The 26785-nt window shown below is 38.5% G+C and overlaps 1 protein-coding gene across 1 annotated transcript in view; it reads left to right on the forward strand.

The window, feature by feature from the left end:
• COL4A3 (collagen type IV alpha 3 chain) overlaps positions 1 to 20988 on the forward strand; it is a 65764-nt gene extending 44776 nt beyond the window's left edge. The window contains exons 29-52 of the mRNA XM_086618613.1: positions 459 to 556; positions 1984 to 2134; positions 2267 to 2380; positions 3198 to 3365; positions 4438 to 4527; positions 5094 to 5228; positions 5954 to 6052; positions 6826 to 6915; positions 7304 to 7443; positions 8506 to 8632; positions 8903 to 8983; positions 9963 to 10061; positions 11081 to 11131; positions 12133 to 12318; positions 12880 to 13010; positions 13443 to 13515; positions 14852 to 14923; positions 15045 to 15164; positions 16226 to 16324; positions 16923 to 17135; positions 17802 to 17979; positions 19023 to 19137; positions 20457 to 20629; positions 20904 to 20988. Of these exons, the coding sequence (XP_086474739.1) occupies positions 459 to 556; positions 1984 to 2134; positions 2267 to 2380; positions 3198 to 3365; positions 4438 to 4527; positions 5094 to 5228; positions 5954 to 6052; positions 6826 to 6915; positions 7304 to 7443; positions 8506 to 8632; positions 8903 to 8983; positions 9963 to 10061; positions 11081 to 11131; positions 12133 to 12318; positions 12880 to 13010; positions 13443 to 13515; positions 14852 to 14923; positions 15045 to 15164; positions 16226 to 16324; positions 16923 to 17135; positions 17802 to 17979; positions 19023 to 19137; positions 20457 to 20629; positions 20904 to 20988 (2888 nt within the window). The remainder of the gene's footprint in view (positions 1 to 458; positions 557 to 1983; positions 2135 to 2266; positions 2381 to 3197; positions 3366 to 4437; positions 4528 to 5093; positions 5229 to 5953; positions 6053 to 6825; positions 6916 to 7303; positions 7444 to 8505; positions 8633 to 8902; positions 8984 to 9962; positions 10062 to 11080; positions 11132 to 12132; positions 12319 to 12879; positions 13011 to 13442; positions 13516 to 14851; positions 14924 to 15044; positions 15165 to 16225; positions 16325 to 16922; positions 17136 to 17801; positions 17980 to 19022; positions 19138 to 20456; positions 20630 to 20903) is intronic.
• The last annotated feature ends 5797 nt before the right edge of the window (positions 20989 to 26785 follow it).

Raw genomic sequence — 26785 nt, forward strand, 5'->3', positions numbered from 1 at the left:
ATGTGTAGATAATAGAAAGCATTTTGAATACTGCAAATTTGGCCATTCCTCATGCAAAATCGTATCCCTCTTTGGCCACTAGAGATATTAAGAACTATTCTTTCAATCCTGTCAGAACGGGGGAAAAAAGAAAAAGAAGAAAGCTCTGATACTAAAACTACTACCAAGCTGCTTGTTAAAGAAAACAGTAGGGACATCAGAATAGCTTCACTTTAAGAAAATGACATGTTAAATAACTGATTTCAAGCAAGTAACCAAGCAGCATTATGGTCAACGTTGAGTGAACGTGTAAGGAACAAGATGCAGTGTGTCACATAAACTCTGAAATCAAGATGCTGTCTTCATCTTATGTAAGCTACTTTAGTGTCAGAGGCTCGTAACTGCATCCATACAAATACTCATTTGTAAAATAAGGTGATAATGGTAGCATCTGTACTGCCATTTAATTCCTTTTGCAGGAGATAAAGGACTTGCAGGAGGCAGAGGGTCGCCAGGTTGTGAGGGAAAGATTGGAGATCCAGGCCGTGCTGGAAACCTAGGACAACCAGGAGAAAAGGTTTGGTTAGAAATACAGCACAGACTTTTCCATAGGTCTCATTCATTAAATGTGACACTGAGCAAATAAATTAAGAAGTGTAAGGAACAGGAGTTCCTATATTTCTTGACTAGTGATACACAAACTATGGAGTAATTTTTTTTTATATATAAAGGGTCTCAAGCCAGAATTTTAAATTCAGATACAGGATTTCAGAACCCCAAGTGTTTGGGATGTTTTGGTACTCAGTTTTCAGACCACAAGAGGATATTTCATTGCTTACAGCAAAAAATGAAGGCCATAGCTTCAGAAAAGATGGCTACTCAGAAATTGCAATTAAGCACCTATTTAATGGAGGTCACTGGCAAGTAGGTATACATTTAATTTAAGCAAGTGCTCTGTTGACGTATAAAGGAAGTTGGTTGGAGGTAATACTGCAGCCACTCTTGCTGATTATCAGAAGCTGATCTACTGATGGCATATGTAAATGCAGGATTCTTGACTAGTCTGTAATCAAGATTCAAATTTGAACAAAATAATAACACCTAAATGTTTTGAAAAGGTGGCATTTCTGTTTTTGTGTGCTCATATGTCATTCTTTTGTGTGTTTTTTTGACATGACAAAGTGCGAGGCTTGTGGTTGTGGATTATTTTTCAACTATTATTTAATCTGTGTTTGATGCCACAGAACAGCTGGGTGTGGAGTGGCCTTTGTGGTTCAAGTATATCATCAGTGACTGGTAATTAGCTCAGCTCTACTGACCTGCTCTATGAATGTACTGATTTGCTGGTACTCAAAGCTAGTACTCAAAACAACCAGCACTTCAGTCAGCCAAAAGAAAAAAAACCAACCAACCCTAAAAAAAACCCCACAAATCAAACTTTCCTTTCAGGGAATAGACTTGGGACATTTGTAATAAAACAGTCTTCATGGAAAACAACATTCAGAATGATTAAAAATACCACAATAACTGACTTTGAGTATTCTGAGACATGTCTGGGTGCTGACTGTCATTATTTAAATAAATATTTTTATAAAAATATGACTATCATGTTAAATAAAGGAAAAGTAGTATTTGCACAAACTTCAACCAGATTTTCAGATACAGGTCCAAAGCTTTTCACAGCTACAGCAAGCATCACAGTGGAGTAAAGGCCAAATGGAGGGAAGTGTCTTGCATTGCTCAGTAGCAATTTCTTAGACTTATGAGATAGAATTCAAAAGCTAGCTAGACTAATTACTCTTCTGGTATGGAACCTGCAGCTGGTCAATAAGAAACATCAATGGAATTGGAATCATGAAAAATTATAATGTGGAAGAACCCGAGGGAATGGAGAAAATTACCCTAATTAAAGAATTCAATTGATCACACAGTGGAGAAAATATTTTGGCAGATTTGCAAAAACATAGTACACTTGAACTGTTTCCATTTCTCTCTGTGTTGCAGGGTGACCCAGGCATGGTTATTCCTGGAGAGCCAGGTAGACTGGGTTCACCAGGAGGTCATGGCATTCCTGGCTTAAAGGGTGATACTGGATTTCCAGGACTTCCAGGCCTACCAGGGCGTACTGGACATGATGGTGATCATGGCCTAAGAGGTACTGTTGTCCAACAAGCTCCAAAGAGCACAGCAAGTTATTTTAAGGAAAGGGAAGCCAAGTCAAACAATGCTCACTTAAAGCCTGAAACTTCTACTTAAATCATTGTGAATCCAGTCTCCTTTCTTTTAGGAGATCGTGGCTCACCTGGAGTTCCTGGAGATCCAGGTTTTCCAGGGAAACCTGCTGAATGTCTTATTGGCCTGCCAGGTTTACCAGGTGGCCAGGGAGCTACAGGTCCACCAGGTAGGACATTCTGAACCAAATGTGCCATTTGGCTGGGTGGGTCTGGGTTTTGTTCTGCCTTCCAGTGGCCTGAGGGAGCTGAACTTGGTTTTGGATATTGGTTGTAGGACAGTATGTGAGAAAATGAGAGCCCGTTTACAAGATACAATTTCTGCAGATGGGAGGAAACACATGCACTGATTAAGATGGATTAACATTCAGATTCCCTTGTACAGTGCAAAGAGTAATCATAAACTGGCCTGAATTCTGCAGGAAAAAGGATATTTCAGTCACGTCTCCTACATGGAGCTGAACTTAGATTCCTTGGTGCAATGTGATTGATAAAGGAGCAAAACAGAGAAAGAGCTCAGCTACGTAGAAAACCACTTTAGGGACTCAAAAGTACTTGCATATACTGCTTATGATTTCTGTTCCAAGAGAAACACTATCAGGTACCCACCACAGTCCTTGTCCTATATATGATCTCAAAAAGACTTTTTTAAAAAAAAAAAAAAATATGGGATTTGTTTGTTTGTTTGGGTTTATTTGGGAATGAATGCAGAATCAGTGGGTTTTTTGTTTGGTGTTTTCTTCTCTTTCTGAGAAAGAACAGAATTGTCTACTCATCTGTTTGTTTTTTTTCTTTTTTAAGAAAACTCCTAAACACTACTACAACTCTTACAAGATTTCCCAAACCTGTATATTGTCTTATAGATCTAACGTTTAGCCCTCAAACAGGCAGAGTTCAATAGTTTTCATGCACTTGATGGCAAGATAGAGATGAAGGTTTATTTTCCAGACAGATGTACCATACTACAGTGTCATGTATTTTTCTTAGGAGGAAGAGGTTTGCAAGGTTCAAAAGGAAAACTAGGTCCTCCTGGCTTGAGTATCCCTGGAATCTATGGAGAGCCTGGGGAACCTGGATTAATAGGTCTTCAGGGAAATACAGGATTACCTGGTCCCAAGGGACAGTCTGGAAGGCCAGGAATCTCTGGTGTGCCAGGTACGGATTCCCCAGATACTTGTTTTGACATAGAAATTAAGTCAGTCTCCACAGAAAGGTATCAGTTATGGTTTTCCAAATTGAAGATGCTGAAATATTCTTCTATCAACAGCTTTCATATATCATTGAGATCTGTATGGAAAACGAATAAATCATTCTGTAAATGATAAGCATATCTTGAAGCTGTCATGACATAGTACTGAATTTTCTATAACTCTTCTGAGAACAGAAGGCTGCCTTACATTGTGCTTTGTCCTGTAATGTCCTTGCAGTAGGATATAAACTAGTTAATATTCAAAGCAAGTCCTCAGCGTAATGGAAGTGTAAAGTGTTTAATAGTTCTTACTCAGCATCCCTTTTCAAACAGATAGCTTGTTAATGCTGTCCTATTATTTTCAATAAGCAAGTACAGACCTTGAGTCTGACAGAGTTGAGTCGGGTCAAACTCTGTCACTTTAACCAGAACTAACTTTAAGTAAGGTAGGTAATCCTTTTCAGGTGGGTTTGTTGGGTTTTTTTTTGGAAATGTGCTCAAATTTGATTTGTAGAATAAAAGAAATCAAGTATGGACAAAGATTTCCCATTACTCTCAAATCTTGCTTTATTCTGTGGGAAGGAGATGGTACATATCTTTTTATAGATACAACCTATAAAACTAACGATAAACGTGTAGTGCTTGACTCAGTGGCACAAACCTAGATTTTAGACATCATTTAAGGGGAGCTGTCATGTGCCAGCTGGCCTTCAACTCCTGAGCCAGAACATGCCATGACAGCTTTCCCATCCCTGTGTGGATATCTCAGATGACACATTGTTCTCAATCAGTTAATTCATTCATTGATAGAAGCTGTTGCAACTACTAATCTAGGTGGTTTGGGGGTTACTGTGTAAGTACTGTTGATGTGGTTAAAGACTAGAAAACTAACTTCAACAGTATGTTATAGAAACGGAGAAAAAAATAAATAAGCAATTAAACACTTAAATGACAGGCAGATGTGTAGTTTTCTGAAGTAATATTCTGTTTCACTGATCAAGTACTAACAAATATGTTCCTGTTGCCTCAATTCTACAGGCTCAAGGGGAGAGCCAGGTATAATGGGCCTGTTAGGAACTCCTGGACCCCCTGGCATGATTGGAAGACCAGGCAACCCGGGCATCAGAGGCAAGTGGCCATAGTATCTGCCTTCATTATTACTTAGAATATAGAAACTTCCATGCTGAAGTAGTCTTGTGATCCATTTTGATGTATTTTATCACTCCTGAGTATGTGTGTCATACCAGAATTTCTTTGAGTCATGGTAGGTCTTCGACTTCTGTATATGTGCAGACTACAAACTGAATGACATCATTATTAGCTTTTTTTTTAGCAGTTTTGAATTGCCACTTTTTCTATTTCATTGGTATTTGTAAAAGTGGCTACTGATTTGAGCAGAGCTTTTTTGCTCTATTTTTTCTATCCCATTCATGTTCCAAATATAATTATTATATCTATTCAACAGATATAAGATTATACATATATTCAGTATAAGAAAGAATTGCCACCTCTTCCCATAATCTGTATTCAGATGTTTTATTGATGATTGGAGTAATTAAGAAGCTAGTTTAGGTTGTTGATTTGGAATGTGTATTTCCATATGTAGTTACCCTTGAAGACAGGAATTTCATTGCTTCCTTTATACTATCGTCCTGTCATGTTTCTTCAGAAAATTTCATTATATTTTCTTGCAGGTTCTTCTGGCTTCCCAGGACTAAAGGGAAGAAAAGGATTTCTTGGAGCAAAAGGTGAACCAGGTGATAAAGGTTTCCCTGGACCATCCGAGACCTTGGTTGGCATTGGGACTAAAGGAGAACGAGGCTTAAAAGGTACACATTCATTGTTCTGTCATTAAAAAATAGTTAGGGTTGTCATCTATGTTGCAGTTCCAATGGACTCTAAAACACGGAAGAAACTGACTCTACTACTGAGAGCATTCACGTGGCTTTGAAATAATTATTGCCGAAGATTGTAACTGCCTTTTTATTTATAGGGTATTTGAATATTACATTTAATATTTGTTTTCATTTTAACAAGTCCATATTCCTTAAAAAAACCTCTTATTGTAGTGTCAAAACAGTATTAATATGTCAGTAGTACTAGGATGCCTATATACATCCACACTATACATCCATGTTTTTACATACTTAGTAGCCCACGAGCACAGAAATGAGTGTGCTTACCAACTAGATGCTGGATTGCAAAGAAATTGAGTCTGCTCAGACGCACTTGACTGTCAGAGGAATTCCCTTGTTTGCAATATTAGTATAGACTCTCTGTATTGAGTTGTACATGCTTAACTAATGCTATCTGGCTTTTTGTGTAGACATTTTCCTATGGAAGCTTTCAGAATCTTCCTTTTGTCTCCATTTGAGAAATACGGAAGACATTAACTGTGAGCTTGTGCCTTGCCTGTGTGTGTTCACAGAGTGAAAATCCTATGCTCTGCTTCTGCTTCATTAGTTTTAAGAGTTATAAAACTTTAAACTGTACATAAAATTTATGTTCTGATATGTTGTTCTGTAATATTTTTTTCATGAAACTTTTCTTTCAGGAGTTCAAGGAAGAATGGGTCTAAGAGGAGAAAAAGGAGATGCCGGTGTGCAAGGTCCCCCAGGTCTTGATGGGTCTGAAGGAATACCTGGTCTACCAGGTATGGAATGCGTATATTGAAGATTACTGTATCACGTGGAGGGTAGGGATAATATTACCTCAATGCTACCACATAAACTCTGCTCCAGCAGCAGCACTACATTCTCTGTATTCACTCTGAATCTTTTCTGAGCATTCTGAAACTGAGCAATTTCAAAAGCTCTATTTGAAAATCATAGCAGCTACCACCAAATGATTCTTTGTTTCCTTCCAAATATCGACTGTTGTTTGGGGTGATAAATAGAAAATAATACTAAATCTTGAATAATAATAACTTTAAAATCTAAAAGCTGATGAGCTTTTAAATTAGATTTTAAATCAAGTTGAAGTTAAGTGAGCGGGGGAAAATATGCCTAAGCCATATAAGAAAAAGCTCTTGAGTATATTAGTCATGAAGTGCATTATGAGTAAGTAATAATGTGACTGTGGCATGCCCAGAAACCAGGCTGAACTCAGGGGCACAATGAGAGGAGAATCCAGTGCGTAAATACAAACTCATGATCTTGATTAAAATTTGCAAGGGGTCGCAAACCTCAATTTTAGTGTTGATACATAAAATGCTTGTTATTTCCTTGACTTTCTGACAACAATATGATAATTTTATCTGTGTCTGGGGCAAGAGGAAGGCTTATACTTTGTCTGCATGTTGATTTATAAAACAATAAGATACCATGACAAGTTGGGCGGTAGAGGATTCTGTATTCTTGACAGCTCTACCAGCCAGCCAGTGTCTAAAACAAACGTGAAGATTACACTTATTTCTTCATCTTGCAGGTGTCAAAGGATTTATGGGTCTTCCAGGGATTCCTGGAGGACAAGGATTCCCAGGGGCACCAGGAAACAAAGGGGACATGGGAATTCCAGGTCATTTTCTATCAAGCCATATTACAAACTCGTAGAGCTGTATAGAAGCATTTGCCCAGATCCGAGCAGTTACTGTAAGCGCACTACACAATACTTAGACTGGGATTTATTCTTTGCAGTACCTATAGACTTCTCACCACCCCAGCATTTGCTTGACTAGCAGAATGCAGTTCTCCCTCTCTCTAAATGAAATGTAACTTCTTTAATTTATGTATTGTTACATGTAAGAACCTCTTTTTAATGTGTTTAGAAATAAAATCACTGACTGTATAAATTACATTAATGGAGAATGAGTATCTTAATATACAACCAGCAGTTCACAAAACACAAGGTGTGGTATGCAGTTATGATCCTTTCAAGAATGGTATCAGTATCTGTATTTCTCCAGGTCCAAAAGGTCAGAAGGGATCACCAGGCTTTCCAGGACTATCAGGTGACCCTGGTCCACCGGGTTATGGTGGCTTTCCAGGTGACAAAGGAGACCCTGGGTACCCATCTGCTGGGCCTCCAGGAGAACCTGGTCCAAAGGTATAAAGGCAATGGAATAATTTTCATATTAGGAAATAAGCAGAGCCTTTGACTATAGAAACAGAATAACATGTAAGCAAGAGCTGCAGATTTTGCAGAAGTAGATAATTTTGCAGTGGTAAGAAATAAGAAAATCCAATTGTGTCATTACTCAGGAGAAATTTTTGCATTCATTATATTTCATTTTTCTCTTGGTGCAAGAATTTCTTATTTGTAAAGATGGAAGATCTTGGAAATAACTTTGATTTGTAAAAGTTGCTAATTTGTTAAGAACAAGGACTTGCATTTAAAAAGTCAGCAGTAGGAACACTTGTACGTTAAAAAGTACAGAAAAACATAATCTTAACAAATGCAAAAGTTTTGTAATCTTAAATTGTGCTGTTGAGTTTTGATAGTCTAGTAATATTATCACACAATATGAATTGATTTTTTGCTTAGCAATATATATTACTAAACATGATATATATTGCTAAGAAAAAAGTATCTAAGTTAGGTGAATTGTGTACAGTATTACTCCACATATTCTGGTTTTTGAACAACTGGGAGTCTTTTTACATATAAGATTATACAAAATACGTGGTTGAGGATGTAAACTGTACCATAACTCCTCTAACCTGCCTGAATTATCTATTGATTTTCTGTATTAGCTGGGTAGCCACAGTGAGATTACTGTGTCATGAAAGTCAGTAGGAATTCAAGGAAAAATATGCATTTTGCTATTTTGTATAGTCACATATTACCTAAGGAATGTATGTTTGGATCAAAAGAGGAGCTCTTAGAATAAAATTGAAGGGAAGTCTATGTGACGATTGAAATATCTTAAGACTGAAATTGATTTATATAGATTAAAGGTCTTTTTTTTCTTATCTATGTCTAAAGGATCAGTGGTATTAGGAGAAGACTTATTAGGCTACTTTGATCTTTGTCTGAAAATCATATTGACCCATGATTGCACTTAACCTTTAAAATTATATATGATTTTTCTATTGTTTAAATATGGAATGTAATGTATTTCATGTAATGTGATTCTTTACCTGTTTATGTGCAACTGCTATTTCTCAGGGAGATCCAGGCCCCCCAGGAGTTTTGGGTAGCAAAGGAGAAAAAGGATCCCAAGGTCATCCAGGACATAAAGGAGTACCAGGATCACATGGGATCAGAGGGGAAAATGGAGGTGCAGGAATCCCAGGTATGTGGTTTTTTTGGAGGGGTGGTGAGATGTTGACATGCTTCTAAAAGATAATTTCAAAATAAACTTCACAAGGTGCCCGTGAGGTGGCACATTTATATTCAACTGCTGTAGACCTAACAGCTCCTTTGCAGTTAGTACAGCCAGGCTGGCTTACATCAGCTAGAGATCTTTCATAGCTATCCGAAGCACAAATGTTAGCGAAGTGTGACCGAGTCTGGATCTAGTGATAATGCCTTTTCTCATCTCCCACACTCTTTCTCCTTACAGGAAAGCTTGGACCTCCTGGAGACATTGGTGTTAAAGGACGGCAGGGCCGCCCAGGACAGCAGGGCATTACAGGCCCTCCTGGTATTGTATATAGCATCTCTCCCAAATCACTGTCCCCGAGTTTCTTATTTTCCTTGTAATGAGGCAGTCGATGTTCTTGTTGTTCTGAGTTTTTTAGAATTTAACTGATGCAGTTGCAGTCTCTGTTTATGTTAGTTCAAGGCTTTGTTTACCTTCGCTGGTTCCAGCTAAGGTTTTTAACAGTCTGTTTTCAATGTTATCAGTTCAGCTAAAGCAAGAGGTTTAAGTTTTGTTTCACAAAGCTTTTTGCCTTTTTTTTTCATCTAGAGGTCTCAAGATGTGATATCCACACAACTGTACAAAAAGAGAATAATAAACTAAGATGTACCTAGATGAGGAGAAGAAAATGAAGTAGAGTGGAAAGAGGGGACAGAGTTGCAGTTGTTTGTTAAAGCAAACAGAAAAGATCTAACGATTCAAAATATGTATAAAGGGGAGTGTGTACATATGCAGCCACAGAGAGTTATGCAATGCAGACTTTAATAAAGTCAGTGCCAATCGTTGTCTTCAAAAAGAGCATTGAATGATCTTACAGTCAGGCATCCTCATCAAAATTATGATGTGGTTTTGTAGACTTTAGTGAACTTGCACTGACTTACCAGCAGAGTTAGCAAAGATCAGAATCTACTCACTCTTTAGAGAAACCTTGAATTTGTAATAAAGCCAGGGAAATAAACTACGCTGCCTGTATGGATTCCCACCAGTGTGGGTTAAATCAAAGGCAGCATCCTAAAACGTCTTTGAAAGACAGGAAGTTACTGCCTGTGAAAGTAGCGAGAGTGTTAAATCCATTGAAGTCCAGTGAGCTCAATGAAAATTATATGCTGCTCTTTTCAAATGTTTATATACCAACACAGTTACATCTATCTTTGAAGCAGCTGAACTAGTTACATTTTAATAAAGGGAACTCATATCTTCTCCCTTTGAAATGCAAAATAATAGAAGTGAAAATTATATTGTGGTCCATTATAATTCACAGGGGCTGTTGGAGACCCTGGAAAAAATGGACTTGTTGGTGAAAGAGGTAATCAAGGTCAGGATGGTATGCCTGGTCCCCAAGGAGTAAAGGGAGAACCAGGTAAGACCAGTGAAATATTTTCATTCTGTTTTACAATTTTTTTTTTCCCTAGTTAAACTGGCAAGGATTATTTGGGAAGGATTAATAAGGAGCTTCTGTGGAGCCAAAGTTTATAAGTAGAAGGTTTGACTTTTACATAATTCCTAGGTTTTTCCACATAATTGTTGTAATATCTTAAGACTGAAATTGATTTATATCAATTATATATGAAATGTATTATATGTTTATATATAACAACCCAAATGCTTATGTCACTGCTCTGTTATACGTGTGATTTGTCATAACTCCCCCTAAAAATGTTCAAGTCTGCAAGAACTGAAGTATTGCTGTTAACAGTTCTTACATGTTTAATCTCAAGGAGATTAAAAGAACCAAAATCCTTTTAAAGAAATCTCTCTATGTGGAAATAAGATAGAAATAATCGCAGTGTTTACTTACATGAGTAGTGAAGGTTTCCATGACCTGGCCCTTGGCTTGTAAATCTTTCATTTAAATGTCACTCCTGATGTCATCAAGGTCCACAGATAGATTTAGTCTTCTACTGAATTCTGATAGAAAGTGTTTTCATATTTTACGGTGAAAATGTTTCTTTGCGTATTAATATAAAGAGGACACAGAGGAAGCATTTACTAAGTTTCTTCGTATTAAGTTTGAAGTAATCACTGTTAACATATTTTCCTTTTTTGGTATTTACATTTCTTCCTCTATTTTTTTAGTAACTAACTTAAATGCAGATTTTTATTCTGTTTTTTTTTCCTCTGAAAAAAGACAAAGCTTATTATTGTAAAATGTACCTCAAATATGAATCAAGCGTTTCTACTATAAAGAAAAAGTTACAAATTTGATTTGTATTTCTGGTAGGAGAAATGGGAATAACAAATAAATTATATTTTGCGTATAATTAAAATCGACATTTTGATTCAGTGAATTGTGAAGAAATGTATGAAATATTAGACAACTATGATGTTTTCTAACAATTATTCAGAACTTTGAGTATAATGGGACCTAATATTTTATAGGAACACCAGGGAGAGGAATCCCTGGCCTTCGAGGTATTCCTGGTCATAGAGGTGAGTTGTCTTTTCAGAAAGCAAAAGCTTAATTTTTGAATACCAGAATCATCATCTTTATCTTCAGGTTGCTTCCTGCTTTTGGATACTTGGAATGCCACGAAGAGTGCCAGAGGAAATCAAGAGTGATTCTGCACTTTTGGTCAATGATTTGGTGCTATATATGAAATGTCAAGAGTTCTTGCTTGTAAAGTTAAGACTGTTGTAAAAGGGAAATGAAGAAGCTAACTTCTGTGGTTTTGTGAGAGTGATGTACACATTCTAGAGCTTTTGAAATTTTATTTTGATATATAATTTGATTAACAGAGTATGTTCTAATGAAAATACGTGATGGTGCTGAATACCAAGCATACTGTAAGAAAGCTACAGTGATTGCATTTTAATTTTGTTCATCGCCTCTTTTTTATTGATGAACAGTTGACTGAGAGGACTCTTCCCATTTTTTAAGTTTTTCATTGTATTTCTAGTACTGGTAGAAATCCATTGAATTGCTTTACTTCAAAAAAAAAAAAAAAAAGAAAATTCTGTCTTCATGCCCTCTATATATAGGTCATGCACTCTAAGATCAACCTTAGAACAATACCCTTTTGGAGCCGTCTCTTACTTTATTTTACTCATATTGATGCTTTTAGCAGGAATTTAGTTTAAAAGAATTTGCTAGTTCTGATGTTCAAAGAAGCATTTCTTCTGCTCGTGCATCAAGTGCTCTGGTCTTTCTCCCTTGTCTCAAGTTTATTCCTTTGTATGAACAATCTCTGAAGTGGAGTTTTAAAAAGGAAAAGAAAAATGTGGGGAAAAGAAAAAAGCATGGTGTGTACACTGCCTTGCAATGAGTACTGTCTTCTCACAACTATTTTGCTTTAGAGTAGCAAGGTGGCTTTGGAGACTTCATACTAAAAACAAAGGCTGAATTCCACCTTTGCAGTATAGTAAATGCACGTATTCTGTGTAGTCACATCATCTTGACAGCTCTCCCCATACATAATACTTCCATTTTGCAGGAATCAAAGGGAACATGGGACTGCCTGGTTTTCCTGGGCCACCAGGTATGAAAGGTCATCAAGGTGATCAAGGACCCGTTGGACCTCCTGGCTTAGTGGGGTTACCTGGATTTCAAGGTGCAACAGGCATGGCAATCACTGGCCAAAAAGGGAATAGAGGTTTTGCTGGTGCAAATGGAAGACCAGGTGTGTTGTTTATAACTCCTTATTTATCTGAAATATACTGATAATTGAAAGCAGAATTCAGCCTGTCTAGAACTCAAGGTTGAAAGTGCTCTTCCTCCAAGAGAGCATAATAATTAAACAGGTAGTTCCTTTACCAGTTACTGCAATGTTACTACTGCAAACACTGTCAAGGTCTATGCAGCATGATTTAAATTAAAATAAAGTTAAGCTTTGCAGTCCACTTGATTGCATTATTTTGCTTTCTTCCCATGCAGTCTGTAGGGCAGCTGAGATCCAACTTTAAAGAAGTGAAATAGCACAAATGTGATTACAGGCACAATTACAACTGGAGAATATTAAAAAAACTGTAGTGCTATAGAGTACTGCAAAAACTCAGCTCTCATCTTAAATTAGCAGACTAGGAAAAATTAGTTGAATTTTTTTTAAATGAGTATATTTCCTTGGGAATCTGAGATGGTAAACATGAGTACCATTATAGAATCGTTGAATGTTGTACTGCGTTATATGTGACGTATGTGAAATGCTGTTGGCACTAGTCTTTACTTTAATGTTTCTGTGCAGGTGCTCCTGGTTTTCCAGGGCCTCCTGGTCTTCCCACTCCCAGCATGAAAGGAAGCAAAGGTGTTAGAGGTGCAGATGGCGTACCAGGGCCAACTGGCCCAGCTGGCGACATTGGCCCTCCCGGTCCAAAAGTCAGTGACAGGAATACTGCTCGTTTCTTACTCCATTGTTAATGTTACTCTTACCATGAAAATAACACCCAGGACAATTAAAACAAACAAAAAAAGAACAACAAAAAATCCCCAACAAATTCTCCCCAAAAAAACCTTGTAATAGAGGAAAGATATTAAAATGGATATGAAAAGCAGTTTTTATCGACTTAAGTGGAGCAAAAAAGAAATTATTGTGAATTTCTGGCATATCATTTCCCTGGCCATTCTGTATTATAGAATAATATTAACAATGATATGACTATTTCTAACATGCTCACAAATGCAGCAATAATTCTAGTTGTAGCATATTCTGTGAACATAATACTTTGAATATTCTGAACAAAAAGAAAATGTACCTCATAGTGTGCAGATGCTGCTTCCTGTTTATTATTGGTGTTATCTGACTTGCAGGGAATAGAAGGTCGATCAGGTTATGCTGGTGCTAGAGGGGACCCTGGCTTTCTTGGATTCCCAGGTGTAAAAGGTATTAATGTATTTATTACACACACATCTGTGTGCCAAATAGTCATTTACATGTTGCATTATAATAGTATGTGTGTAATAGTACCAGGTGAGGTCCTAGAGACATGAGGTTTTTCCATCAAGAGCAGGGTGTAGGTCAGCTGTAAATTAAAGCATTCCCTAAAAGAGCATTTTGTTTGAGTTAGATACTATGGATATATCCAAACTGATGTTAAAGTGAGGAAGGGATAAAACTCAATGGCCTCCATTCCAGCCAAATTCAAAACAAGTTTGTCCTTAGTGACTAATGCATATGTAAGGACTTTGGGACTGAGTCTGCTAATTAGAAATGCCCCACTACTGCTAGAAGATGTGACTTTTTGGCAACCTCATAGCTATAGAACTCAAGAGCATTTAATCATAATTACAACACAGAGCACTGGGTCCACTGTTTGCTGTAAGAAAAGTTCTACTTATAATCTAATTCACCAGTTTATCAGCAGACAACTATTAAATGTATTGGTTTCATTAATTTCATATTCTTGAGGGTTAGTTGGATCAGTAGCTGGCTGAAAATCCTTTTAATTTAGACATTTTTCTAGTGATTTAAATCTGATATAGGTCTGCATTACTCCAATATCCTCATTTTTCAGTTACATGATTTGCAGTGACACAAAATTGTCATTACCCATTTAATGTACTGGTTTGTGTTCCATGCTAATTACTGTGTGTTTTAAATTTGTTCCAATTTGAAAGGTGCCATACAGACAGTAATTTTACTTTCTTAAGCAAAAAGCTCTCATTTCATTGCATGATCAGTCAAATCTCCTGACATGATAAAAATACATTTTTATTTTTTATTTCCAGCAGAGGTGTGGGGAGTAATATGGATGTAACCTCATATTTTGCACAGTGAAAAGAACTGCTCTGTTTCAAACACTTGAAAAACTATACAACCCTCCTAACAGCTATCAGCATAACTGACAGTAGTGTTTAAAGGGAGCTGAACTTCACAGCGTTACTGAAGGCAGCACTTGACCTGCAAACTCAGTGACAAATGCATGAGATAAAAAGGACATTGTCTAAAGTTGAGATTTTAAGCTAGGTTTATGGGACCAGCCATTGTGTGAATATAGGCATGGAAACATCTTATAAACTGACTGCACTTGGCCTATAAATTACACAGTAACAGCAGAGGTGTAGAAGTCCACTTTTGCATTTCAAATGAGTCTACAGGCTATGTTACTCTTTGCGAAGGCTGCATGGTTCATGCAGGACTCTTAAATACGCCTCTGAAACTTTGACAGTTGTTTCGACATCTTAAACCAGAGAGACATATCTCCAGTCTTCTTTTTTAGGAGAAAAGGGTAGTCAAGGACCCCCTGGACCACAAGGTGCAGAAGGGCCAAGGGGACCAAAGGGCCAGCATGGTAAGCAACCTTTCTTATTCTAATAACAGCTGATTTAGGTTGATTTGTTTGTTTTGTTCTGTAGTTTGTTTGCTTTCTTTTAACATAAAGCAATAGCTTTTTGTTATGTTTTTGCTGCTAGGTCCACCTGGAGTCTCTGGGAGAATATTCTCTGTGCCAGGAAGCAAGGGTCCTCCTGGGCTGCCAGGAATCCCCGGAACACCAGGTGATCAAGGAATTCAAGGGATTCCTGGACTACAAGGTGGTTTATATTTTTATCTCTGTACATGTTTGTGTGTGCTGCTTAGTGGAGCATTTTAGTTTGGTGGGAAGACATGCTTCTGCATAGAAAATTGGTGTGTCTTTAAAAATATCTCTCTATATTTAAAAATAGCTCCTTGTACCTTGTTAACAACCTTCTATTTACAACCTGTCCCGTTCCATCTGCCTTCCACACTTGCAGTCAGTGAGTAAGTTCCTTCCTCAGCAGAAGCCTAGGCAAAAGAATGGAATAAAAAGTAAAGTTGGATCAAAACATTCACCGTTTTCATACAACTAGAACCATGGTCAGGATGTTTGTCATTTTGAGGTGGAAATTACTACATGGAATAGAAGTACTCTAGACGTGCTATAAAGAGATTGTGTCTGTCATAGTGTTGGGGTGGGAAGGGAAAGGAGAGGCTGGCTTCTTCTCCATTGGCACTAGAAGTGAAGCCTGACACAGCTGTGAGGAATGGGGAAGCAAGGAGCAGGTAGGATGAGGTGGATGTGCAGTGGGTACTTGGCCACCCTTCTCAATGCCACAGTTTTCCACCCTAGGAAGGGAGCTCCTCAGGGGTGCAGGCTTGCCAGAAGGCATGCCCCACTCAGGAATGACAGCTGCCTCCGGCATAACAAAGCAGGCACTAAAGAATTGTTGTTTTACACTTTCCTTAAAATTGTTTTACAAAGGAACTGCATTATTGATAGAATTACAAACCTTGACTGAGATGATTATGGCCATTACTGTATTTTTGAAATATTTCTGTTGTATGACATATGCTAAAAGAAAAGGCTATTTGCTTTGGTCTCTGTAAACATTTCTTAGGAGAATAATATTTTTCTGCGATCCATTCAGTATTTCCTTGTAATCTTCCTCATAGGAAATATGGTGACAGTAACACTACAGACAGTCTCAAAACTTAGTAAATTCATGCTGATGTTTTCATCATAACACAGCTACATTTATGTGGGGATTTTAACTTTATCCATTAACAGTTATTAAAATCTAGAACACCTACTCCTGTATGTGTGATTCTGGTTTTTTTCTTGATTACAATTTAGGACCTAAAGGAGTAAAAGGTCTCCCAGGAAGGTTTGGTCATCCAGGTCAACCAGGACTGCCTGGTCCAAAAGGAGACAGGGGATTTCCAGGACAAAGAGGTACAGGGAAGCAGACATGTCTGCTTGACAGCTACTGCTGAATTTACAGTTTATCTAATACAGTTTACTGTATTCCTAATTTCTGTAAATCATTCCTCTTGCATGTATTGAGATTCTGCAACACTTACAGTAGCTTTAGGGCCAGAAGAACATGTACGCATATTCTTAGCTTTTAACAGATGCGTGTTCACAACTGAAATAATAATTTAGAAAATATGCCTTTACTGCGCTCCTCTGTTATTAATCACATTTATTTATCCACTTGAAATCCCTAGGTATTAGTGTGCTTTTTTATGACATCAAAATAGAACTAAATATTTTCATTTAGTCACCATAAAATGTGTTTACTTTACACTTTTTTTTGTAAAAATGGCCATGGTTAAAATACATCTCTATTCCATGAAACTATGCAATGTAAAGCTACCTGAGCTAGGTCTGAAGGAGTTAATATATCTAGCAACAAATACCACCAATTTTCAAGTTGTATCTTCTTATAGATAAATTTTGTATAGTTTTCAAGTGGTTCCACTGATTTAAATGAAGTTAACATTTGAACAAAATGATAACGTTTGCAGTCATATCTCTTTCCCCTCCACAGGACAACCTGGACTGATTGGCTTTCCAGGTCTACCAGGGTTACCTGGATCACCAGGTACTACCGTTGCTGGTCCAACAAGAAGAGGTTTTATCTTCACCCGGCATAGTCAATCAACAAAAATTCCTTCATGCCCACATGGGACATCACAGATCTATGTTGGCTATTCGCTGCTTTTTGTACAAGGAAATGAACGAGCACATGGACAAGATCTTGGTACTGTATTGGTAAAAATTTCCAGATCACTTTTTTTAGAGTCCACTCGTGCTAAGTTATCATGAATCCAAACTTACAGGAAGTGTCCAAGATGAACACTGATTTCAACCATCAGTCTCCAGAGTGGTCTGCTTCTCTGAGTCAATTCAGGAATCGTGGCTTGAAAGACACCTTTCTTTCCTGCGCTCCTGTATTCCTCTTTTGCTAGTCTTTTTTTAGGAGGAATTCAGTTACTTATGGATAGATGTCTAGTATAAATGTTAACAACATCTGCACAGGGCTGACAGTAACAACACAGGATCTGAGAGAGAATCTTGCTTTTTTGCAGACCAAATGGAATGCTTTAGAGTATCAAAAATGGCATCAGAACCTTTTGTTTAAGCAGCTGAATCCCTGCTGCTACGTCAAGGACCGATATCATTCAAGAAGATGTTGTTATTTTAACAGATTTTGTTCTTAGCCTTTATTTTTTATATACATATTTTTATATATACCATAAGCATTTTGCTTTTGGATAATTGCACTATACAGACACTCCTATCTTTATAGTTACCAACTGTTTTAATTCTCACTATAGTAGACTGGATGCCATAATGCATCTCTTCTGTTTGCTGGACTATATTTATGTTCCTCTCTATCACAAACCTCTCCTCTTTTGTCTTTTAGGAACAGCTGGTAGCTGCTTGCAGAGATTTACCACCATGCCATTCTTATTCTGTAGCACCAGTAATGTTTGTAGTTTTGCTTCTCGCAATGACTATTCATACTGGCTGTCAACTGCTGCAGTAATGCCAGTAGACATGGCACCGATTTCTGGCAGGGCACTAGAGCCCCATATAAGCAGGTAAGAGTATAAGAATTTTAGATCTTCTGGCCTGGATCCACAAAGACGCCATAAATTGTTTTGAGCAGCAAATCTTAGGCAAAGACCTGCCCATCTCAGCCAGTACAAGCACTATTTTTAACTACCTAATTTTTGATTACTCACCTGAATATGTCAGATATTCAGTGATACTCTAAGAAAAGTTAGATTAAAGCTAGGGTCTCACCATAGGGCTTAATCTGCATAGCTGACATGAGAAGATGGCACACAGTCCTACTGATTGCAGTGATATTTTTTGAAAAACCTATTGTTGTGGATATTAGAAGCACACTGAAATAAGATAAAGACAGCTTCATTATTTGGAATACTGTACAAATCAAGTTCTGCTTTCAATTATGTATGATATATTTACTGTAGCTGATGAACGTTGTAAGTTGGGGCTGAAGGTTCTCTGCTATGAAACACCCTTGTGCAAACGTGGCCCTTTCTAGTTGCTTTAGAACAGCTGAAAAGGATGAAAAGCATCTTAAGAGGAAAAGTTCTAAAAGCGTGGAAGACCAAGAGTAGCAAAATCAAAGACGGGAAGGCAAGCTTTGCACTCTGTCTTCTAGCCTGCTCTACCCAGTTGTTGCAATCTAGTACATCAGCTTCATAGTTTCTTCATTTAAGAAATAAAGATTACTGTTTCCAATCTTAGGAAATAAAGGTGCAGAACTGTGATCTAGACCATAACAACATAAAGTAGTGAGCGCATGAAGAAGATAAAATTAATTTGTTATTAAATTGTTATTTCGGTAAAATTAGGAAGCTGAAATGTTCTGGGACTAATGCCTATCTTATATCAACTTTTGTCTGGTGTTTCTAGTAGAGATTACAAAGCAATTGCAGAGCAAGTTATTTGGGTTACCTTCAATTTACTTAACTCCTCGTCAAACAGAGAAAACCTGTGTAAGTTATAGTAAGCTGTGCCATTAGGTAGCTACTATCCTAGAAGATACAATTTTTGTCTGCTTTCATGTTTTCCCTCATACCTCCACTGAATGCATGTGCGTTTCTTCTTACAGGTGTGTTGTATGCGAAGGAGCTGCAATGGTAATAGCAGTTCACAGCCAAACAACTGTAGTTCCTCCATGTCCAGAAGGCTGGATATCTCTCTGGAAGGGTTTTTCTTTTGTTATGGTAAGGATATAAAGACTTGAATTATTAATTTTATGTCCTCTCACTTTAATTAGTGTTTTCATCTGCTCATAGCTCATTTGTTTCTTAATGATTGTTAAATTATTTTTTTTTTTCTTTTCCAAGACATAGACAATCATTCTGTTGACTCTCACTCGATGCCAGAAGCATAGGAACAACTATTCTGATCTGTCCTCAAAAACAGGTGGCAGGAGGAAAAGGGGAAAAGATGAAAGGAGACCCATAGGATTTTAGTCTGACAAAAACAACTGCATGCTCTCATTTTCATGTGTCGTGCTAAGATCTAGGAAACAGGTTTGGGGAGTGGAGTAGTTAAACCAGTCCTGAACACAAATACATGGAAGTAACTGACCCAATTCCATGCTGGGCAGTTCTTTTGTAAATCAGATCTTGGGGCTGAACTCCACAGAAAGCTAAAATCAAAACAAATGTAGTACACTGTCTACAAAAGACTGCTTCAGCAATTTTGATGCCGTAATGAGATATGAGTGAAGAAAACTCAAAATGTGCCTGCAAAGTGAGAATTCATTATGGGAATAAGGGTGTATTTATACTAGAGGATGTAGCACTTCATCTTTGTTATCCATGCCTGTGGGATGTCATGAGGGTGCTAGCAAAGGGCTGAAAAACAGAATTAAAACCCCTTCTTTTTTGCATGACATAAAGTCCTTTTAGGTGTAGTGTGAAATTTGTTGTCTCTCTCGGCGATCTGGTCCTAAGTAATAATAATATTGGAAAAGAATTCTTGGAGACAATTTTTGCAGCATCTGGTTAAAGTCACTGGCTTGTTTCCAACATCAGCAAATTTAAGTGACATTTTCTAGCCAATTTTCTACTGTCATAAATTATTTTAGAGCTATTTCTACAAGCACTTACCAACATCAGAGAAGGAAAATGCCTTCTTTGCTTTTTGTGTTTGGAGAAGCAATCAATGCAATGAAAAATAGGAACGCACAACATAGAGGATTTGGTTTATTTGTAATTCAGTTACTGTAGTCCTCAACTGGACAGAAGCCAGCTACAGCTACTTATCTAGTCTTTGCACTGGTTACAGTTTCATGCCCTTTCATGGAGCAGAAAAAGGCCTTTGCGGGGACTTAAGAAGGGCTGTAACTGCTTGAATTTTCATAAGGCTTCTGTGCTTCATTGTAAGTTTGATAAAACTAATCTGATTTCATTTTGTTTTGTCCAAGATATACCACAGAACATATGGTATGTTTTAGAAAGAGATTTTTTTTTGGCCTGCAGTTTACTAAAAGCTGATGGACAAGTTCTCATTAAAAATGTATTGATGGTTACAGTATACAAGTGCCGGCTCAGAAGCTTCTGGCCAAGCATTGGCATCTCCTGGATCTTGTCTGGAAGAATTTCGAGCCATCCCATTCATAGAGTGCCATGGCAGGGGGACATGCAACTACTACACAAATTCCTACAGCTTTTGGTTGGCATCATTAAATCCAAGAAGAATGTTCAGGTAAACTGTACTTCCCTGCATCCATATGCATCACATCCATGCTGCAAGTGCCCGAGGAGACAATAACTGCCTGCATAACATGTGGGGGCTCCCCTAGTAAGTCCCCTTAGTTTAGACATCTCCATTTGTAAGGTTTAGGGTCGTTCTGTAGAACAAAGATACCTTAAGCGAGCCAAGGATTTCAATGTTTTTGTCAATAATTCCATATCTAAAGTTGCATTGTCTCTCCCTGTTTTTAAAAGAAAAAAGTAAATGTTTCTTTTCTTTCTTTTAGGAGACCTCTTCCACAGACCTTGAAAGCAGGAGAACTAGAAAATATCATCAGCCGTTGTCAGGTCTGCATGAAGAGACCAGTCTAAACAGTGGCCTCTCTTGATGGAACATGAAACTCTGCTTTTATTACAAAGAACTGCCTAACTCTGAAGAGCTATAATTTATTAAAGTCCAACTGCATCTGGAAAGAACATTATAAATTGCCCATGCAGCACTGTGGTGAGGTAGGGCAACGTTTTGACTTCTGTCTTTGGCATATGACAAAGCACTTAGTTGGAGAAGGCTTGTAATGGCAGTCTGCAGGGGCTTCTCCTGAACTATGTCATTTCTAAGTTGCATCTGCATGATAAAACTATGGCATTGCCAGATCTTTAATGAAAGACGTTAATGCTGCGTTGTGTCATGTGCTTTTCAAACTGCAAGACGAACTAAATGCTCTAATATCAGCTTACATACGTTCAGTGTTCAAAGTGGATATAATTTGAGATTAAAATCTGGCACTTAGGAAAGATAGGGTTCAATAGGAAAGATTTTTCAGTGCACTTTTAAATATATATTGATTCATTTAGGGTTGTTTTGGTTTGGTTTTCTTGTCTAATAAGCATCTCCCCGCTTACCTCACCCTTCCTCTGGCTGACGAACAGGAACACAATCTTCTTTTGTATCACTAGAGCAATAATGGTTCCTGACTAGCCAGAAAGGGAGCTGTACACACCAGGCACTGGGCAGGCAGTACAATGGTGACAGGCACTAGCTGTGTTCTCCAGAGTGACTACGGCTAAGGGCTGACTAATTGCAAGTGTTGGAAAGTTTTCATTAGATTCCATGACTTTTGACACAGACCAATTAAATTCTTCAAAAGTTGACGATATTGGGCTTTTATTATGATCACATGCTTTTGCCTCTACTGAAGAACAACTATTTAGCATATCATAATTTGGGATTTTGATGGAATTAACCATTACTGTATGGCTCAAGGGCTCCTATGGCATTATCAGGTTATCACACACCTATCAGGATGTGATCTCTTTCTATTTTATTTTTAATAGATAACAACAAAATATAATACTCACATTTTATAATATTCCATATTTAAATATTTATCACAAATTATATTCTGTATTTAAATATTTATCACACATTTCTGCAAATGAAACCATTTATTCCATCCAGTAAAATGCATGCATACAAATTTTTTTTTAAAAAGGTTGATATTTAAATTGTACCATCTGAGCACTGACTTAGACAAGAGAACCCAGCTGTAAATGAACATAAATACTTGAAAAGCACTTTCATTTACTCATATAACTTATATAAAATTGTAGCTCTGAGGTTGTTTTTTTATATTTATAACATTGCACTTGCAAGGCTATTTAAAATTGTAATGTTAACATTTAAAATGTTAATATTTTTTAATACTTGCACAATCTATCAGAATTCCAATATTTACTGATATAGAAGAAGCCTAATTCATCTGAATAGTTCTGTAAATGCATCATTTTAAATGTAGGGTCTAGCAACTCATTGGAGTAATCAAGATTTCTCATCTAGATCTTTTTTAAGCCAGTGAAGTTTTATATTCTTTCTGTTAAAATACTTGCATTGTGTTTGTCTGACTGTTTGAATTTTCAGTGTTAACCTAACTAAGAAAAAGTTTCATCTGTGTTTCATGCCAGTATCTTCTGATGGAGCTAACGTGAAGATACCATTTACATGAACTGAATTCGTATTTTAAAATAATTGTTTGCTTGAACAGTCACAGTACTTCTATTTGCAAGGTATAACTGTGAATTTGCAGGTTTTTATGAAGAATCTCTATGCAGATGCACTACTGATAAGGTGTTAATGTCAAGTTAATATTTAGTCTTCTATTTGAACCAGGTTTGGGGATGGGGGTGTTTTCCTTAAAACAATCACATATTAGATTTTTCCATAAACTCTGAAGTTTGCTTTAAATACTCAAAGATAAAATCCACACCTGTTGCTTGTTAGGTTGTTTTTTTTTTTTTGTTTGGGTTTGCTTTTTCTTCCATTAAGGCTCATTACAGTCACCCGAAGGCATTGTATACTGTATACAATTGATGACTGTGGAGACCCTTATGTAAAACTTGCTAGTAAAACGCAGAATGTAAGTACCTGAGGTTGAAGTCTGCTGGAAATGGTCAGTAGAGGATAATGTGTAAGGAGAAGGGAATGGATTGTAGTTTTAAAGTCCAAAGGTAAGTTACAAAGAGTTACGTCTCATAGTATAGCACATAACTGGAAGTTATGCCTTGTTCCCGGTTTTGGATTCCACTGCTCGCTCACCGTGTGACCTTGAACAAGTTACTAAAGAAAGATTTTCATAAATAGCTTTAGATTTTGAGTGCTCAAACTCAGTCTTTCTTTCAAAAGCATGAAGAACAACTGCAGGGACACATGTTCATCAAGCCCAGTTTAATACAAGCTGGACACTGGAAAAACCTTGAGAAAAAGTTGATCTTAACTTCTCTCTGCAGATGCAGATCATTTCACTTCCCTACTGCTAATGATTGTTGAGAGGATTAGTTAACTCATGTCTGTAAATGCTTTGAGAGCCTTAACTGGAAAATGCTGAGGAGGTGCAAGGTGTTAATATATTGTACTGAAAGGATGGAAGCATAAGAAATCAGAAATAATGAGCAAACAAGGGGGGGAGGGGGGAGGAGAAAGGAGGAAAGCAAACCTTCTGCTAAATACAACCAAATAAAAATATTTTGACTAAATAAAAGACTCATTTCACTTGGGTTTTTGTTCTTCCCAATGCTAATGATCTTTTCCACTACCTATGCATAATATTATTTACCCCAAAAAAGTGTTATCTGATTAAAAGACAGTAGGTGCAGTTTGCCTTCAGAAAGACGCTCACTCTCTCCTACTTGGACTATACTAGAAGTCTCACACTTCAGTGTGGATACCCAGGCGGGATGTCTGCATGCTGTATTCCTAGACATATTTCTACATAGGACACTGTGATAGGCTGGTGACAAACAGTGGTTTTGATCTGGAACAATTCATCCATGTTCTTCTCTTCTATTGCCTTCATTCATGTTTTCTGCTGGATTCATATGCATGAAGCACAGATGAGCTGCAAGTTGCTGTTGACAGAAATAGTATGAGAGAAAGAGCTGTGGTGACACTGAGGAAGATCTATGAAGATGAGGAAGGCTGGCTGATGGGACTCAAAGGGTCCCGAAGCCCAGCCCTGCCTAGCTTGCACACTCAGCACATAGGTCCAGATGTGGTATCCAAGCTCCATCTTGGGCATTGTCTGCGCACTGCTGTAGGTGGGCTTGTGCCCAGCCTGCTCCTAGGTTCTTCACTTGTCTTTGACCTGGGATCTGACTTGTCACCTTGCGTGTGCCTGATGGCTGCTGGACAGTCAACACAACCTTTTATGGTCACCAGCGCAGCTTCGTGTTTCTGTGCCTTTGTTGGAGAGATCACTGCCCTGCCTAGGCTGGGGTTGTCGTCCTCCATGGAAGGAAGCCACTCTTGCAGCTTGCTGGTATGCACTCACAACTTGCCTAGGGAACCACTGTAACTCCAGGTTCAAGAAAGGAAAGGACTGGCCAGAAAGCAAGCCAAAACCTGTAAAAACTAGAAAAAGCATAGGACTTGCAGTGTTTCCTCAGACAGAAGACAGTTCCCAGAGGTATTCTGTTCAGTGCCTACAGATAGACAGACAAGCAGAATGTGTGCAGCAGAAAGAAAAGGACACATTTAAAATTATTAGCAAGATTACAGTGTGAAAATAAGGAAGACAAATCTGAACATCAAACTGATTGAAGTGTTGTATGCAATGTTCCTAAGGATGGCCTTTTAAATCACTAAAGAAGAAAGTCAAGGATATGTGCAGACACATTTGAAAATGGTCAAAAATATTTGCTCTAGGACTTTTATACAATGAAAAAATGGAAAGAGAATCCTGAAAGGGATGAGAGTACATCGAGGGTACATCTAGGGTACATCCTGATGCAATTCTTTTTGCGATCTAACAGAATACATGGGCCTGGACAGGTTGACGTAGTCATGATCTGCTTGTGGTAATTCATAACATGACACTGCACTAGAAGTCATCATCAGGGCTCTTCTGGAGAATTTCCTGTGGATTAGAAGAACTCAGGTGACTCATGTGTGGCTGCTTCTGTTGTGTGACCACTCAATTTATGAACAACAATTGCATGTTCAATGGAATAAAAATAGTTCCATAAGTGATCTCAACATAAAATTATATAAGGGGAATCATGGGAGAAGGACCATATTTCTAGTGCACTTCAAAAAACAGTTTTAGACTTTGTACAGATTTTTTTTTTTAAGACTAAATCTGTATTGGTAGTTTGTAAATCCTAGAGCCTGGAGAAGTGGTAAAACTGAGAAGGGTTCTCCTGCAGAATGATGGGGATTGCCTGGTAAGATGTGCTCAGGCCTACAGTTTGTTTTTCAAGGAGGCCAAATGTAAGCTTATCTGTCTAAAGGCAAATAATAAATAATTCTCAATGTTACACAACTTTATTTTTATCCTGTAAGAGATCATATTTCAGATCACTGACCGCTGTAAAACACTGCTGTTGGTCTTTGTAAAGAACTGAATTAGCATCTTGGTGGGTCTTGGATCAATATACGCTTCAATACTTCTGGCATTGCTACTCATTTTGACCTCCAAAACATTATTGTGACCATAAATCAAAGTATAGGGAAAGCTCAGAGTCTACTTTCCTCTCTTTGAAAAATTATCTGCTGTATATAACAGCATTTTTAATTTTACTTTTCTGTATGGAATTGGAAAATTGAGACTTACCCACACACACCACAAGGAAACAGCTGCTCGTACGCAGCCTGTGCTGTGAGTGAGCGCCAGTTTCAGGAAGGGTCACCTAATGGGGCTCTTGGAAGTGTTCTACTGACATATGGAGATGGTGCACTGCCCATCAGAGTCGACACGCAAGCTGGGTTTAAGTGGAACAGGAAAAGGATGGCTCTGTCAGCCACATTTGCTGACAAATTTTATGTAATGCTAATGGGGTGGTCACTGACAGACACCGTTCAACAGGACAGCCTTTGCTAAGTTTACCAGCTGGTTAAGATGTGAAGCTTAACTAGCAGCTGGGTTTTTTGAAGGGTGCAGTGACTTTTCAGTGGCACCTAGGCTACAGCTACCTGTCCTTCAGAAAACGTGCCCTAAAGTGACTGACCTTTTGCCCTTGCACATGAGGGTGGCGGCCAGGTTCATCACACACCGAGCCAGATTTTCCACCAACACATAATTAGATCGTCATGTTTCCACATTACAACAGTACGTTAACCCACCACAGCACAAAAATACAGGCACAGCGTGAGTGCTCCCCGCAAAGCTCTTCCGCTTGACGATCAACCCTTGATGGATGGTCCCAACGAGTGGTGTCAGCAGGCGGCGACGGGCAGCAGTGGCGGTACGCGCCGGTGCAGAGGGCCCTGGCCCTGCCGGCCCCTGCAGCGAGCGCTGCCCAAAGCCGCTCCCCCCGGGCACCGCCAGTTACTGCGAGGCTCGGCTGAGCAGCTGCGGAGGGGCAGCCCCAGCCCCGGGGCGGCACCACGCGCAGTCCGGCGGCTTGTTCTCCGCGCAGACAAGGCGCAGGCGACCGGCAGCTCCAAGGGCCAGTGAAACGGCTGCCGCGCCGCGACCCACCCCACCGCCGCCCGGGAGCGGTAGCGCCCGTCCCACCCCTCACCCGCCGGGCCCCGCCCCGCGCGTGACCTTGCGCGGCGGCCGGCAGACACCTCCCAGCGCGCCTGCGCGGATCCCGCCGTGCCTCACTAAAAATGGATGCCCTCCGGCTCCTCCGCACGCGAGGCTCCAGCGGCAGCTGCTTCCGCCCTCCTTTG

Source organism: Tauraco erythrolophus, chromosome 11 (assembly GCF_009769465.1).
Source record: "Tauraco erythrolophus isolate bTauEry1 chromosome 11, bTauEry1.pri, whole genome shotgun sequence".
Classification (NCBI taxonomy): domain Eukaryota; kingdom Metazoa; phylum Chordata; class Aves; order Musophagiformes; family Musophagidae; genus Tauraco; species Tauraco erythrolophus.